This window comes from Nomia melanderi, chromosome 1 (genome assembly GCF_051020985.1).
Source record: "Nomia melanderi isolate GNS246 chromosome 1, iyNomMela1, whole genome shotgun sequence".
Lineage (NCBI taxonomy): Eukaryota > Metazoa > Arthropoda > Insecta > Hymenoptera > Halictidae > Nomia > Nomia melanderi.
In genome coordinates, this window is record NC_134999.1 from 3,665,878 (window position 1) to 3,683,859 (window position 17,982).

A 17,982-nucleotide genomic window follows, 5' to 3' on the forward strand; every position below is an offset into this window, starting at 1 on the left:
CCACAGACTTTGACGAATTCTACATATTTACAAGTATTTTATATCCTGAATTTATGGAAATCGAAGGTCGTCCATATATATTTCTCAATGGAGTTATGTTTAACGCTAAAGTTCTTTGAAACGCGATGAATTTCGTTCATTTTCGCCATCACGATTCTCGTTATTTCATCTGATAGCTTATGAGAAATTTATTCTTTTCATCTTTTCTAGTTGTAATGACTGTGTAATAAAATAAACAAAAATGGTTTTTATTATCAATAGCACAGTATATTATATTAACTAAAGATTGAAGACTTGATAATACTCACGAAGTTTTCATAAATTTTTTGTGGAAAATGTAGCGTATATGAATAGTATTTGAACATACCCTAATTTCTCATTATATTTTTTACGTTTTGGATACACTAAATTAGCTTTCATTATCATGTTGACATATGTATACATACTTTGGCATAATATAAACATAATGTACATAACTACCTATTTCTATAGGAAAACTTATCCTATAAAAATATTAATAAAATCAGTGTACGTTACAGATATCATACATTTCATGGAATTGAATAATTGCTGGAAAAAATGGGTATACTAAATATTTATGTGTATTAGTAATAATTAACATATCGCATATAAAACTTATTTTTAAGTATAAGTATATTCCCAGTAAGTATAACTATTTAGTACAAAATATGTTGTAGCCATTTCACAAAAGAAAAAGGTAATTTTATGATATTTCCGACAAACGTCAAGACGAACTTTATGTAAATGATAATTCTCACTAGTTTGGTATTATTGTAAATCAGGTAAACAAGTCACTCAACTAATTCGAGTACCATGAGTCGACTCATGAGCAGTATATACCTATGTAGCCATCAATAACGCTCCAGCTAACGAGAGACGGTGCTGCCTCGTAAATCAGCTCCCGAATTCACTCGTCTAAGATCTTCTTCCGAAAATCTTGCGTCACTAGCCAGCAATTTTGACGTCATCGGCTGGACATTAATCATCGAGAGACCAAGAGAGGGTCGGTTTTTCTGTCGCTTCGCGAAGCATTCTAAAAGGATCATCGCGGGGCAGAAAGGAACGAAAAAGAAGAAGAAGCGGAAGCAGTACGAAAAGAAAGGCGTACTGTCGGGAAGTTAATCGACAAGAGAAAAAAATGAAGGGTCAAGAAATAGGAGGAACATTACGACCAAATGACCCTCGTGGTTCAGTTTTTCGTCAGCAGACAGGAACACGTGTAAGTATTACATCATAAGGAAACACATTTTTACGATTCTACGATTCATTTTAATGATTCGTGAAGTATAATTCATCAATTAACAGTCCTTAAATAAATAAAAATATATTTTCAAAATGTATATTAGCACCTTAAGCGCCACGAAAATCTTGACCGTTTTCCTGTAGAGTTATTCTTTTGTAGTAACGAAAAATAGAAACAGTTATTAATTATTTGGCGTTACAATCGTTGCATTGCACTATTATCAGTTTAGTTACTTTATTAAATATTTTCATTCGATATCGGTTATGTTGCATATTACAATTGTTTTCATAGCGCTTAACGTGTTAATGTTGAATCAGTCAGAAGCACATTATTTTCTATGCACTTAAAACTGCGACCGATTAATTAATTAACTTCTAACATCATTAATACAAGATATGCACATTACTGGTCGTCTGATTGATACGAAAAAGTCTTGGATATTCGAATAGAAAAAATGCAAATGTATACTTGAATGTTTATATGATATTTACATGTAACACTACTGTCATCATTATAAATCTGCATTTATATAAAATTATCCTTTGAGGCTACATTATATCCTACTGCGACAAATTGAAATAATTTTCCCTCTCTCTAACAACAATTTTTTACAACAAACAATATAATTAATATTTAATAGAGGAATTGACATAAACCATGTAAAAGTAAGCGTTTGAGGCTATGTTATACCTACTGCGACTAACCGAAATAACTTCCCTCCTCTCTGACAACGATTTTTTACAACAAACAATACAATTAATCTTCAACGGAGGAATTTAAATAAACCGTGTAAAAGTTACGTTTCCCGTAGCACCACTCGCAATCCGACCTCTCCCCAATAAAAAGGATTGTTATCCCGTCCCAAGGAAAGTGTCAGTTACTACAAACGTTAACCGTATCCCCTAACTCGCAGTCGACGAGGCGCGAGTAACGCCGGCAGCTTAAAGCTCCGGCAGCACTCGAAACGCGTTGGTAAACACTAATTAGCAAAATTCACCGGCAGTTCGTCTGGCCGTATCGACAGGTTCGCCCCGTGAAAACACGGTAATTCGCAGGCCGGGCTTGTCCGGACGGGGAAGAATAGGGCATCGGCAGAGTCTACGTGCCGGTGGCCCCGCGCCGACGAAGAAATTGACAAATTGTACTTTTAAATGATCGAGTCGAGCGGAACGAGACCTGGCTCCCACTCGAGCGGGAGTTCACGAGGAGCCTGGCGAGCTGGGTGGGAGGACTATAAATAAGGGGTCGGACGCTAAGCTCGCTAAGAAAGTAAGGGTACCGGCGAGCCAGAAAGGAAAGAAGAGGCTCGGGGTGCAGCGTGACGAAGAGCTACGGCGAACTCGTCCCGTCCCCACCTTCTTCCTACTCCACCTCTCCCTCCTCCTCCTCCTCCTCCTCCTCCTCTTCATCCTCCTTTTCTTCTTCTTCTTCTTCTTCTTTTTCGGGTGAGGTGCAGCTCGAAGAAAATTAAATGACGGCGAGAGAGAAGTTTCAGCAGCCAAGTTTTAAATTAATATTGTTACGCGGCCTGGTAATCGTGATAAGCTGGCCCGGTGGCACCCGGCCCCTAACCGAGAGCAACCCGTCTCCGGCAAGCGGTTAGGCGGCCACCGGCGAGAATCCTTTTTCGCCAACGGCGTTCCACCGAATGAATCTCCCGGAACTGCGGGACGACGATAAGTTCCTGCCTGGGCCCTTTATTTCACTTGGTAGGTACCTCGGAACTTCAGTTCACTCCACTGTACCGCGATTTAGTATTTCTGCTCTCGGGAACCCTGTTTCACCGAGATTCTTTGGTATCTTTAGCTTATTTCATGTATTCACTCGTGCCCCGCCGACTATCTCTTCAGACCACGTTCCCCGCTCCTGCGGGATTCAACTGCTCCACTTTTAAAAAGTTTTTAGGCGACTGCGAATCGCATGCTAAGCAGAAGCGCGCCTTACGGTTCGAGATTTGCGTTCTTTGACTGGTAACTACGTTCGCCTGAGTTGCCTCTCCTCCGTTCGCTTGGAAAATGATGTTCAGGTATGCCTTGCTTTTTCAGTTATTTCATTTGGATTCGGCTTGTTGGTTCTTAACGGATAATTTAGGGTACGATAGTGTATGTTTCTTACTTATGTGTCACTTAACCAGTTCACTGCGTTTGACGAGTGTACACTTCATTTTTTTTATTTTATTGCGCGCAGAATGAGACATTTTTGAAACTAAATTCCACAGTTGACAGGCTAATAAAAAAGATGCATTAGATTTGGCCGTTTTGAATAGCTGATGGTGCATTTGAATTTCATTAATGCTTGTACGTTGTATCGTTACTTTTTCATTTAAACCGTATAAATGCATTTTACTTCTAGTTGTCATTATTTTTAATCATATTCATTGAATAAGAAAAACACTGGTACACAACAGTCAATATAAGCTAAGCAAATCGTTATTGCCCCCCTTGAGCCTTTTCGAAAAAGTTTTTCCAAAAATCCTGGGATTTAACCTCTTGCTTTACAATAACGAGTGAAACTCGTGGTAAAGAGTTTTAGAACAATTTAATGAAGGTCAATGTCATTTCTTATACGTAGGTAGAAGTGAAATATTATTTTGCTACTCTCAATGTTTTTATCTTCGAGATAAACTTCCATTTACAATGCGTAGAAAATTTATTTGTTGATTCGGGAATTATTGATAGTGAAATTTGTTAGATGAACTTAGTCCCAAAGAAAATTGTACGTCCATGGGTTCAGCGGTTATTAGATCTTCTACAATGTAATGCAATTTCGAAGTCACGTGTTCGTGTATATGAAGGTTTCTTATTTCATTTTCTCGGTATAAGTTGATTAGTTATTTATTTTGGATGGCTTATCAAATAAACCTAACCAAGACCTAACATCTTATTCTTGTAATACGTCGTAACGGAGATGTTTGATCACAGTATTTGTATTATTTAAATGGTGTATAGTCAAGAAATAAAGAATTTCTGGAAAATAATGCATCTATATTAATACGATTAGTAAACTGTTATTATTTCTGTGGGAGATTTGTGCATACCAGCAAGTAAAAGTAAATTCACAATGAATTTATCTCGCTGTAAAGTGTACGAAAATGTTTGTATTATTCAGTTTTACACAGCCACGTGTTCTATAGTTTCAAACGTATTTCTGCTTCAATAGAAGCACCTATTTCCTTGTTTTCTGTGTGCCAAGGTCCTCTACACCGCAATTCGAAATTTGATTTTCTCGGATTCGCAAATGCAGTTAACGATGAACGGCGGCAATCTAAAGTACAAGCTCTCGACTAGTTCGGAATTCATTAAATACACCAATAGTTAGTTTTCGCAAAAATGTTAGATTCGACAATTTTATTTTATATTTTAAGTAAATATACGGAGAACCGGAAAATTATACTATGTTGAAGTATAGTTTTTGAATAATTAATTGGAGATAATTGTTTAGACACATAGTTAGATTTATTTTAAAAAATTAAATATTTTAATATGCAAATATAAAAAAGCATTGATCATTTGTCAAAAATGGCCTCGATTTTATAAGTCCAATTTTTAGTTTTTCAGTACTTTTATTATAAATAATTATTCTTCCTTTTTTCTTCAGCTATTCAAATAGTTGTACGCAATAAATAAAAAATGTTTGCATAGTTGTTAAATTATGACGTGAAAATTATATTTCAACAATTAACAAGAAATCAAACGTCTCTACGAGTACCGTTTTCCTAAATTAACCCCATGTCCTATAATTTCTACTCAATTGCGCTGAACAGAGATATTTTATTGTTTATAATTCATTAAAAAAAGAGGAAAATTCTACACTTATTCTATGTCTACGTTTACTCAGAAGCATTAGAATTAAGAATAGAAAAATAATATTCAGTTAGGACTTGTAATATCTAAGAATGACATTTATATTTATTAAATTCTATTTGAAATCTTCATCACAAATCTGACCCGAAATTGTAAGACAAGAGATTAACACTGGAACTACAGACCGTTTAATGCGATTAATATGTAATTCTTCTGACAGTGGTAGATATAGATTTTTCACGGTTTCTTCGGATATTACTTACCTTTAGCATATTGGGATATTAGTATTCGTGTGAAACTATTTATTTTCCAAATCATTTAGAATATTCAATATTTTAAAATGCCAGTAATTGCGAAATAAGAAAACTGAAATTAGTCGTCTTGACTGGCACGGTAGTTCCAGTAATAAAATAAATGTAAAATATTTGTAATATTTATATATTTATGATATGAACAATCTAAGATATCGCTCATTAAAGAGGATTTTACGCGAAAGTAAAATATTAACATGACATTGTCTAAATAAAAGTCGCAGAATATCACGTGCTCCAGAAAGCGAGGATAATGGCGGCCCCGAGAATTCGCTCCTATTTAACCGCAGAGACCTGATTATTTACGTTAACGTTAATTGCTCTGCTCTTGGCGATCCGCGTGCATGAATTCATAGTTTAAACTCCAGTAGACGTTAGACGATAGCTGGAATGCTGTTTCAACGATGTTTCATAAGCTCGTTGCACGATAAAGCAATTAATCATCGTGGTATCTAGTGTTTTTGGTAGCACGTACGGCCACGAAATAGTAGTATAAAGTGATATCATCGTAAATTACACCCTATCTGGATCTGCCGAACAATTCTGGTTAAAATGTATGTCTGCCCAGCCGAATTCGTTCGGAGCAAATAAAAATCGATGTAAATTTCGTACGAAGATTTGTTACAAATTTTTGATAACGTTTTACGTTGGCGTAAGTGGAGGCAATTAATGTGAAAGTAGTACTACGTTTCATTACAATAAGTTAAGTGCGTGGAGTTCCATCAACGTTCGCAAATTTGTCGCTCAAAATTGTTATTTCAGTTAGAAGTTCATCAACTAGTAATTAGGGTCACTAAATAGTATTGCTGTAGACATTCTAGGGAAATGATACATAAAACGGAATGATTGATAGCATTTTAATTAAAAACTTCGATGATCTAATAAATCATGATTTTTTTAAACAATGTGATCAGTGATACTTTTTACTGCGTAAATAATATATGAATTAGTAACTTTAATATTAATTTTAATATTATTTTTAATAACATACTTTTTATATTGTTTTATATATTAAACCATAATTAACTTTTTGTCTTATTATTTCAGTCATTGGCTCTAAACAAATACTGCCGATTTCTTTGGAACTTTGAAATTTATATTTCTTGCATTTTAACAAATCTTAATACATTCTACAATGAATATGAACATCTCTGTTTACGGATGAATTTTTGAATAATTAATATTCCAATTTTCGTTTGAATTACATCAATCAATTCTCTATTTCCTATTTTGTTATTGTCTTTAACCAGTTAAGTGTGGAACTTCGTTTGAAAAATCTCTCATTGTGCGCGCAATAAAATCAAATAGTGAAGTGTATACTCGTTAAATGCAGGCCAAATGCACTTAAAATATATCCTAACGAAAAACTAAAGCAAAACGAAGAAGAATTACATGTTTGTCTCAAAAAATAAATAATCCATCGTTGAAAAAGTTAAGAGTTTTAAGATGACGTGTATACCCGTCAAACACAGTTAACTGGTTAATAAAGTGTAACTTAGCAAAGCTAGATACGTGGCAAATTGTCGAAAAAAATTGAATTTCTCAAGCAAACGATAGCGAGAACCTTTCTGTCATGGAAATGTCGATTAATGGATACAAATCGATGACAATATTCACTTGAAGAAAAACAAAAAACAAAAAATTGGGGATCGCAATTTGACGTAAATAATGAACTCTTCAGAAATACATGAAACAATTAGAAAATAACGAGCAAAAGGATCGCAAAAGGATCAAAGGAAATCCGATTACCCACAAGGAGGGAGGGCAACTATAACTTGGTCAGGAGCGAAAAAATTGGAGCGGTACTGGAACGAGTGACGGAACAAAGTTTCCAGGTCAAACACGTTGGACAAACGTGGATTAGAGGGTCGGTCATTACGGATCGGAAAAGCGGGCCGAGCAAATGGAGATCCGATTGTTGGGTCACAGTTAAAGGGTACACTACCATGAGATGTTTAAAAATAGTTACAATTTCCAATTTTTTTTTCATAGATAATCAACCCTTTGCACTGGACCATTTTTATTATAAATATTTGTTACTGTCCGATGATATGCATTTATTTAATGTTCTACGTGTTGATATATTATACAAAATTTAATATAGAATTTAAAATTTTACGATTTTACTGAGTCGTCTCTCAAGTGCGAAGGGTTAATGGAAAAAAGTTAAAATTCCTCCATATAAAATAAATGTAAGTTTCAATATTATTTTTTAATTTTGAAAAAATAATGATTTCACTCAGCATATTTTTTCTAGAATATTCATGGCTGGGAATGGCAGTAGTGCAAAAAGAAACAATTACCATACTGAGATGATTGTACTGAAGAAAGTGTTACTTAAAATATTTTTGTTATAGTTTAAAGAAAATCAGATGAACAGTTTCAAAGATTTACACCGTAAATATTTTATTAAACATAATTAATAAAGCTATGTATCTAAGAAAATGTTAATACATTAAAATTATAACCATTTTCATTATCATTTTATATATTATTTCATTACCAAAACACTGATTAATAAATATAATTACCATGTAGGTTCAAGACTGTTTACTAAAATAAGAACAGACAGATTCTAATAAAGCAGAGAACCAATGCCTTGCCTTTGGCATAACAGCTGAAACTACATTACGGTAATGGGGATATTAAGTGGTTAGTATAAGGCACTAATATACATCAACAAAAGTAAATACCAGATCGACTGTAATTTCCGCTATAATTTTCTTCTATAAATAATTGTGTCACACTTGAAAATTAATTTAATTAGGAAACCACAAAAAATACCAATCTCATTAATCAATACCTCAAATAAATAATTTTAGATAACAGAAAAAGCATTTATTATTAAAGGATAATACTTTTGTACATCCGATAACAGGGTTATTTATCTGAGAAAAAAAATAAGGGAACCAATGTAGTTTTACACAATAAAATCCTTCCCGGTCGACTCAAGGAAGTAACGAAGCGAGGAAAAAGTACAACCATCCGTAAAATAAAAAACCATTGAACGATATCTGTTCCGAATCTTACCACACTGGTCACTATTAGTTTTGGAGTATAAATTCATCTTAAACTCCGTTGAAGAATTTACCAGAACGATCACTTTTGTGGTCATATTTCCCGAAGGAAACCATTCACCATTGAAACGAATAACCACAGAAGCCAAATTTTGTTTAAAAATACATAGATGAAGATGAGAACTTTTAAAAACGTATTATTTTTCGCACAAAAGCAAATTTTAACATCAATTTCAATAGATGTTATAATATCGGGAGAAAAATGTGCGGAGAGATGAATCTAACGCTCTTAAAATCTACGCTCAGCTGTGAAGCATGGGTGTGGTAAAATGTAGGAACTAATGGCGTTGGAAATATTGATGTTATTGATGGGATATTTTCAAGTATTAAAAGACAATTTCATTCAAAGTGCAAAAGAATTAGATGCAGTAGGAAATTTCTGTGTTTGATGAGATAATGTTCCTAAACTATTTGTAATGCTGAAGATTATACCGTATAAGAATTATGTCTTGGATTACTATATACTATATACTATAAAAATTATATTCTGGATTATATTTTGGAAAGGTAGAAGAATCTCAAGAAAGCCTGGACACGAAAAAAGTGTGAGTTATACAATGATAGTATTATTTTGAATTTTTCAGTCAAGGTGAATAATTAATTTTAATTAGACTTTCGGTCAAAAGCTATGACAAGCTGAGTCAACAATAATGAACAACTTGAACATATTTTATTTAATTCGTATAATCGTGGTTTTCGTATCTCTGTCATTAGTAATATTTGTGTTATTTACGGAAATAGCTTTTTAAAACGAAATACACGGTGACTCATAGGATCATGGTAAACAGTTTCAACGTTTGGATGTAGACATCTGTTACAAACCTCTGAATTAACGAGAAGTGCTGCTGCAGCAAGATGACACTAGACCGCAAACCAGAAATTTAACAGATGGTCCACTGTAGGACTTCGAATGCCAAATTTCCTGTTGGTTCAGTTACATTCAATTAAAATAACGTGCCTTTTACATCTTTCTCAATGCTTTAAATACATTTTTGAATTCATTTAAAAAACTCGAATGAGCTCGAAAAAAGAAATAATGAATAGGTCATTTCGACCCATTTGGTACTTCTGGTGTTAAAAAGAAATTATAATAAAAACAATATTTGCAAAAATGCTGTTGAAGTGCATTCTTTTGTTACGTGTCTAGTCTTACAACTTCAATTGCTAGTTGTAAGTAAATGCTAATAAATAATTTGATAAATAATTTACTTATTAACACTGATTCACTATAATGTTATAAACTAGCTGTGTACCATCAGTAATACATGCCAACGTGAACGTGTTAATGCAACTTCATCAACTGTCCAAGTTTCATTGTGTCTGCTCCGATAACACATTTCACATATCCAGAACTCAAGGGAAACGTAAAATAAATAAATTCGTCGAAGCGACACACTCCTCGAAACTAACGTCGCCCTCTTCTTGTAGCGCGCAGATACGATTTAGAATTGTCTATCAGGAATTAGTTCCGTTGTTGGAGACGGATCGGCGCCGCTGGTCATCGTCTTCCTCGCTAATTACAACGAACTATCCAAACTCTAGCAGCCATTCGAGAATTCCTGGTTTTCTGGGTTAGGTCTGAGTTAGATCTTCCGTGTAAACCGGCGTTGATTTTACGCGCATCCTGGCTGTTCCGCTCCGGCTAACAATTAGCAGCCATCCTATTCGTCTCTGAGAACTTTCAGCTCGGTTTCCAACGGTACGGTTAACTAGGTCTTCCGAGAGGAGGACTTCCTGAAAGCGTTGGATCCACCCTTTTTAGAAACTTCGGGTCTAACGCGCCAGTCTTCAACTGCCTGGTTCCTGACTGCGAACCCCGTCTTCCTGTTTACTGCTGCTGGCGGTAACTGGTTGCCGCTCCACCCTTCGGACGACTTTTCAAAGAGTAGGATTGCTGGTAGCTAACGCACATTTCAGTTTGCGATGGAAGTCGAAGAAAATATCGTCGCGTGACAATCGTTTGTTCTTTTTTATACGTGGGTTTCTAACCAGATCATTAGCGACTAATAGGGCAATTCTGGGTGAAATGTTTTGATCGCATTTAAATTGTCAAGTGTTTATATTTTCAACTGTTTTTAGTGGTGCATTGATCTTGCATAGACGTCTTCTATTTAACTTTGATTATTATATGTAATTCTTATAAAAATTGTCACAATAGGTTTATTTCGATTTCTTCACATGTTTACGTTATCGCATGTTTTTCGAAAAAGTTGTAAACACTTGAAATTACCGATATTAGTTGAATCTTTTTAGGATTCAATTGTTGTTGTTTTTAATTGCTTCAGGACATTTGCCAGGAAAAGAACATTTAAAAAAAGAGAATGTTCTGACATGGAAGCCTTTTTTATCGGGCAGATATTTTTGAAAATGTCTTCTTCAATATTTTTCTCTCAAGTTAGATAATATATTTTCATTCAGTGCACATTTTCATTCTCATTTCTTGTTATACTTCAGAATGAACAATATTTTATATTGAATTTATATATTATAACATTGTATAGATATTAAGAAAAATTCTGAAATTTACTGAAACGTATTATTATATTTGGACACGAAATCAACGGAATTCACGAAACTTTTTCGACATTTTGCGCTACGTTCACAATCGGCAAAAAAATGAGGTAAACTCAATTGCGTTTCAAATAACATTCTGTTCCGTTTCTTTTGTTAACAGAAACTGGGTCTCCCGCGCAACGACGAATTTATCAAGAACTAAGCTCCTCGGTATTGTTGCGCGTCCCAGCTTTTTCAAAGCTTTTCATTCAACGAAGTTATAGGCAAGTAAGGTCCACTTCTCAGAACTTTTAGTACAGTCCGGCTCGATTTTCAATTGCGGATGCACTGCTCAACCGAACGGGGTTGATAAAAAGTGACCGATCTAAAAGTGTTACAAACTCTTCGCTTCGCTCGAACTATTCTTATTTTCAGAATACTGATGCGCAAATCACTTTCAATTAACTCTTTCAGAATGGACACTTATAAGTCTTTACTTGGGTGTGGAATATTTACACCAGAATCATTATTAGTTCGTAAGATCAACATGCACTTTAAGATGCAATAAAATCATTGTTTAAAAAAAACAAATTTTTATTTATCATTTTTTTTAATGTTCCACCCCTATCAATAGCAACTGAACGACAGGTCAATAATATTTATTCTAATCAGAACTATCCATTACCTTCGAAATTACCTTGTTGATTCTTAGGGACTAACATAGTAGTAGTTAAGGGTTAAACGGAAATTTTTACTTTAATTTTTACTTGTGAGAACGAATATGTTAAATATCTGTGGTAATTAAAAGGCAACGGTATGGAGGTTATTAAAGTATCGTAAACAATAAGGAGGAGTAAGTAGTTAAATATATTGACTAGATACATTGTGAGAGCGGTAAATAGTTGTATGAAACAGTGTAAAGTGTTTGGTAATTATCATTTTACCATATGTATATGTTATCGACAAATAACTGAATTAAAAAGTTTTATTCTGTGTATTCATTGTACTTTTTTATGTAGATGCATGAAAAAAGACTTCATAGATGCATATACATTAAGTAATATAATGTATTAAAATAATTATTATTACATATAGTATTAATGTATAATAAATAATAAATAAATGACGAAATAGAGATGTGTATAGGAGGAGTTAAATGGATTAAGACGAGAAGTAAAATTTTCTAAAAATGAATGTTAAAAAATTTGGAATAAGAACACAGATACAGGTCGTGTTGATATTAATCCGAAATCTGAATAAAAGTGGTAAAGAAAATACTAAACTAATTTAACAATACTCGAAATGAGTCGAAATTTGTTAGTGGCAGAAGGAGAAATAAAAAAATATTAAGATTTATCTATTTGGTTTACAGGAGCTTGTAGAATTTTAATAGTATAACAACATTTAAAAAAAGAAAATTCTGCAAGCAACAGAAAAGACAAGAATATTTTTATAAATGCCACGAAGTTTTAATAAAATAATACAATGAACAATACGCAAACTGCGGAAATGCTATAACATATTCAAAGAAATATTTAGTAATTCAACAGTCAGTAGTTAATATAATTGAGATCTGTGTACGTAATATCGTAATTGATTTAATTTGAGACAGAATAACTAATTTTATTATTAATTGAAATGACGATTAAATACACACTTGAATTAGTTATTATTATACGTCGGTTAACTTATAGATAATTAATTGCGATTGAAATTTGAGTGTTTCAAATGTAACTGTTAATCTTTAATCGCGATAAATATTGTCGAACAATGTCCAGTGTAATTAATTGTCGATAACAGAATTCCTCAGGTTCATTCGATCGAAGTTTCTCCTTGAAACGAAAAGAAAAAGTCCTGAAATATTTGAGCGGAGCTGAAGATACCGTGGAAGATGAAGTAAAGTATCGATTGCATGGGAAGGTGTTGCTTGCAGCTCCCCTCGTTTAAAATTTACGGCTGACTTGAAACTTTCGCCGACAAGAATGTAATCTTCTTGATTGATTGACTCACTTAGACCGGGCTGCGTAAGCAGCGGACTATCGTCAGGTAGTTGGTTACTTTCCCGTAATTATAAATACTAAACCGATCATCGTGAATTAGATTAGCCCGTACTGAACCAGAACCGATTAAAGTAGATTCGCTGACACGTCGTCCAAGTTTCTCGATCAATCACCGACTTTCTGTAAAATCGAGTTATGAAAATTGAGACGATAAAGGAATAATCAAGTGTCGCCTATGCAACATCTTTCTTGAATATTTCGCGTGCCATTAGAAAAATAATTTTCGTCATTTTTGTACTCTTTTTTTATCAAATTATTATATATATATGACGAGAAAACTACAATATTTTAGACAATGTAATATTCGATTTATGCGTAAAAACAGGTACGAGGCATAATAATAGAACTAACTGTAATACTCACATAAAGTTATTGCAAAATAGAGGAAACACAAGGGAGAACAAAGGAAAAAATACATAAAATATTTCTACTTTATATCAAACACTAATTAAATTTTGGAAGTTTTCGAATTGCACATAGAGTTGTTAAATTGTAAGATATAAAAATGAAATTTATATTAAAATATTCTTCTCAACAAGTAGATATAATTGATTTGTTTTTAATTTAGGATCTTTGATTCAAAATTATGTCAGATCATTTCATATGATAGCACTAATGAGTTGAAGCTTGGGATTAGCCATATTTTTTCACTACAAATTCATTTCAATATTAGTTATCACACAATTTCATAAAAAAATTACTAGATGCACCGTCTTCATTATAAATAGATTTCGGACCTTCATACATTTATAACTTACAAAAGTTCTAAGAAGAAATTACATAGAAACTTCAATAAAATCTCATTCTTCAATGCAATTTCTAACTTATTGGTATTACTAGTACAAGTGAAAGTTGTATTCTAAAAATATAAATTTACATAAGCACGTTATTTATGCGACGTGCAATGGATAAGACCTTTGTATCTCTCTGTAATCTAGCATTACCAGCTACACTCCGATTCACGTATGCTTAAGCTTACGTTGCTCGCGGAGAAATTATGGCTTCGATCGGTTATAGGAAATTATGTCAAGATTAAATTCCCCCGGAAGGAAACACGTATACGTCTACTTTAAAAGCGCGGCGGGTTACGTAACGATATTGTTCGAGTCGTGAGATACGACAGTGAACGCTCACACGTCGCATTAAATTACAGAGTTCATTTAGGAAAAACTTCACGTAGGTGCACTTTACTTATACACGGGCCGACCTGACGCGAGATGTGAATTACGTAGTTCGTGCTAACGTTCTCCGAAAGTTCAGAAAGAGTACAAGTTCGCATGCTGGGTATGGCCGAGCGTGCATACATACATCAACATTTAAGAAAAACGCGACGTAAATCACCATCACGGATGGATCCTTCCTTTTATTTTTACGGTGAATGTGTAATTTTTCTCGTTTGTGGGACGAACATAAATCCGCGCTGGCGTTATATTCGCGAATTAATCTTCGAACTCTTAAATGGAGCTTCCTGGAGACCCAGAGTCGATGAATTTTAAGCTGGAGCTGTTTTCTGTGTGTAAAAAGTTGTCACTGCTGGCTACCGAACCTTTTAAATTGATGCCTCATAGAATGTGTCAGGTAGAAAGCGATGGAATAGTTTAATAGTGATTTGTTACGTGGCTTTTTAAGTAGTTTTAGAAAATATTGTTACGTACTTTACATCTACGACCTGAAAAAAGTGAAAATGGTTAAAAGAAGGATACAAGTTGGTGAAGTACGGATTGTGATTAAATTCTGTAACATTTCTTTGAAATGTTAGATAACTGAGAAGCGTGAAGAATTAAAACTATCAGTACATATTTAAAAATTAATTTTTAAATTAAGGTTATTTCACGGGGATATACTGAATGTATACTCGTACATTACCAAATTTGATTAATTTTCACATTCAAACTTTTGAGTAATGGTACAGGTTTGTTTCTATAGCAGAGTGTACTGTTTCATTTAAGTTAAACTTGTATAGTCTCTTCCTCGAGCTGACTTCAAAACAACAGAACTCGCTTCTGCATTTAAATATTATTCACAGACTAGAATCTTTGTATTTATCAATATCATTAATTATAGGAAATAACGTTACATATCAAAAATCGAAATTACCATTAAATTTTATAATTATTAATCGCACAGCTGTACAACTGGCTCGTACAAAAATGTGACAACCTTTTCATCACTTCTCATTTTCAATGAAAAATCAATTAGTTACAATTTCGAGGGATTTCTTCGATGCCCAGATGGGCTGTTAGGTGTTAAACGTACCATTAAAAGCATTCGCTATTTGCGCAACACCTGATGATCTTGAAGGCAAAATGGTACCACGTAAGACCGTCTTTTATGTTTCTGAAGGATTTCTTCTTCCTCTTCTTTTTCTTCTTCTTCTTCTCCTTCTTCTTCTTCTTCTTCTTCTTCTTCTTCTTCTTCTTCTTCTTCTTCTTCTTCTCCTGCTTCTTCTCTTTTTACTTTTTCATCAACGAGTTTGTGGTCAGGTCGGCGCGTTTTAACCTTTTACAGGTTTTTTTACGACTCGTTACGACAATGCATCCTTTGACCCTCGTCACCTCTTAGTCGCCTTTTTCACTTGCTTTTCACTCGACACGCACTCACCCATAACACGCCATCCGCATCCACCCCGCGAACGGACTTTTATAAATATCTGCAAGTGCGGCCATCCGTTTATCAAGTGCAAACTCATTCGCTCGGCCATTTTTTCCTTGTTTCGTTGTTCTTTCTTTCTTTTTATTTCATAACGTTTAGTTGCTGCCACAGCGGACTCTTATGGAATCCGCCAGTAGTTTTATTAATTCATCGTCGCGCAAAAATAAATATGTTTCACCTCTGGTTTATGGATACAGTTAGTCGAACAAATTGTTGTAGACCTTGTTAAAGTGAATTTAGTATTTTTAAATGATCGTAGAGGAGGTAATCGATAAGAGAGATTTATTTTATTTAATTGTTTAGGAACGTCACACAACAGAAAGTGTTCATATATAGAGATTTAGGAAAATATTTAAGAATGGTCCGGAGGAATAAACAAAGATAAATACAGGTTAGTTTCTCGTTTGCATGTAAATAGACTGCGATTAGGGTGCAATTGTAAAACTAAGGAAATTTTACATTGAAATTACTCTTTAGTTATTATTTTGTCTGTATATTTGCATGGTATGTACTGATAAAGTATTTGCAATCACATTTACATTAAATTTGCATTCTTAAAAAGAAACAAAAAAAGGTTTTCAAGTTAAGAAATAAGGGATAATCTTTTTCCTACAAAACAAAACAGTAAATTTTAATCAAGGCTACAGTAATAAAGACATTTTAATTGATGACCAGAACTAAAAAATCATCATCCAAACGCGGATAATGAGTTTATCGTAACAGCTATAAATAATTAATTTAATGCCGTAGTAAGAGTAGATAAAGGCACTTTTTATGCCACTTTTTATATCCTCAGTTTTCACAAACTGCACTGATACAACCGACGAAAATGTAGAAAAATATTTCATTTCTGGGTTTCTTAAAATGTAATAGAATTACTCTTGCACTATTGTAAGTATGTGCAATATAAGTATACTTTTCCAAAGTATTCATTGCTTCCATTATTAAAAATGTTATCCTAACCCGTTTTGTAATTAATTGTGATAAAGTATGTTATCTTAAGTATGAGGTTGTTAGCTTCAAACCTCTGCAATTTCTATGGCAATTATTATTAAACATTAACTCTTTGCCATACATTGACGAGTGAGACTCGTGATGAAAATTTCTAGATTAATTTAACAGAAATCAATGTTGTTCATTGTCCACAGATCAAAGCAAAAAACTATTTTGCTATTATCAATTTATTATCTTGAAATAAAATTTCCACTTAAAATATAATGGAAAATTTTGTTGCATTTCTACCAAATTGTCGACAGTAAAATGTTATATTAGTTTAGTAGCGATAGTAAATAATACGCCAAGGGGTTGACATGATGACTGCCAAATAAACTCTCATTAAAATTCCTATGCTGTCAAGACAGTATTTTTAACAAAGGAAAAATTAAAAAGTCAAGATTCATCATAAAGATTAATCTACTATCCTTCTTATATCTCACATATCCAATAAAATTCGATTTGTTCATGTCACGAAGAAAATCAATCTTTAACACTAAACATACCAACACTTTATATATATTATATCTATACCTATTTTTATCGTAATCAATCGAATAACTACTGGTAATATAATAAAAGTAAACGAATTAGATGATACATTTTTTTAGTGGAAACAGAAACAGTAGGAAAAACAAAAATTGAAAAACCGATTAATGGAATAATGTAAAAATTAAGTTACATGAACGAAGAAAAACGTAGAATTTTATATCAAATTTGAAAACGGGTCATTGCACCGGTCGCAGTGCATTTAATGTTAAGTTTATATAAAATGCACATATCTTATCACTCGATATCAGACAACGTGGTAGTCAGAGTGTAAATAACTATCCTCGAAATAAACCGGAGTGATCCATAGTTGTAGGTACATATCTACTTACGTGCAATAACATTGCTACAATACAGTAATACCCTCGCCGTAGAGAGATCAATTTATCTTTCAGAAAACTGCCGTACCTTATTCAATACATGTCCTTTTCCCATTTATACCGCCTACGCTGTATATTATTCTCCTCTGATATATTCTTCATTGACCATGCCTTAGCTCGAATACGATTTCCGAACGCAATGGAAAGGAGGATGAAATAAACGAAAAGCCGAGAGCGTGATGAGAAACAGCGATGCTGAGAACGATTACAAACATAGCAATATACACGTGAGTAGTTACAGAAAGGTGCAGGAAAAGCTGCCGAGAATGCGAAGCGAAGTCTCTAGATTAAATACCGATACGACGAGCATCCGCTCTCCGGGGAAACCCTTCTCTGCACTGTGCACACGGTATAGAGGCGGTAAGGGATGAAACAAAAGGACTCCCTCAGAGAAATTTCT

The 17,982-nt window shown here is 33.7% G+C and overlaps 2 protein-coding genes across 3 annotated transcripts in view; both read right to left on the reverse strand.

Moving 5' to 3' along the window:
• LOC116433167 (E3 ubiquitin-protein ligase MIB1-like) overlaps positions 1-17,982 on the reverse strand; it is a 411,486-nt gene that overhangs the window by 234,816 nt on the left and 158,688 nt on the right. The gene's annotated exons all lie outside the window — the stretch shown is intronic.
• Positions 13,035-17,982, reverse strand: part of LOC116430223 (mind bomb 1) — a 676,416-nt gene continuing 671,468 nt past the window's right edge. Inside the window, exon 10 of the mRNA XM_076372772.1 lies at positions 13,035-13,128. Coding sequence (XP_076228887.1) covers positions 13,050-13,128 — 79 coding nt within the window. The 3' untranslated portion in view covers positions 13,035-13,049. The remainder of the gene's footprint in view (positions 13,129-17,982) is intronic.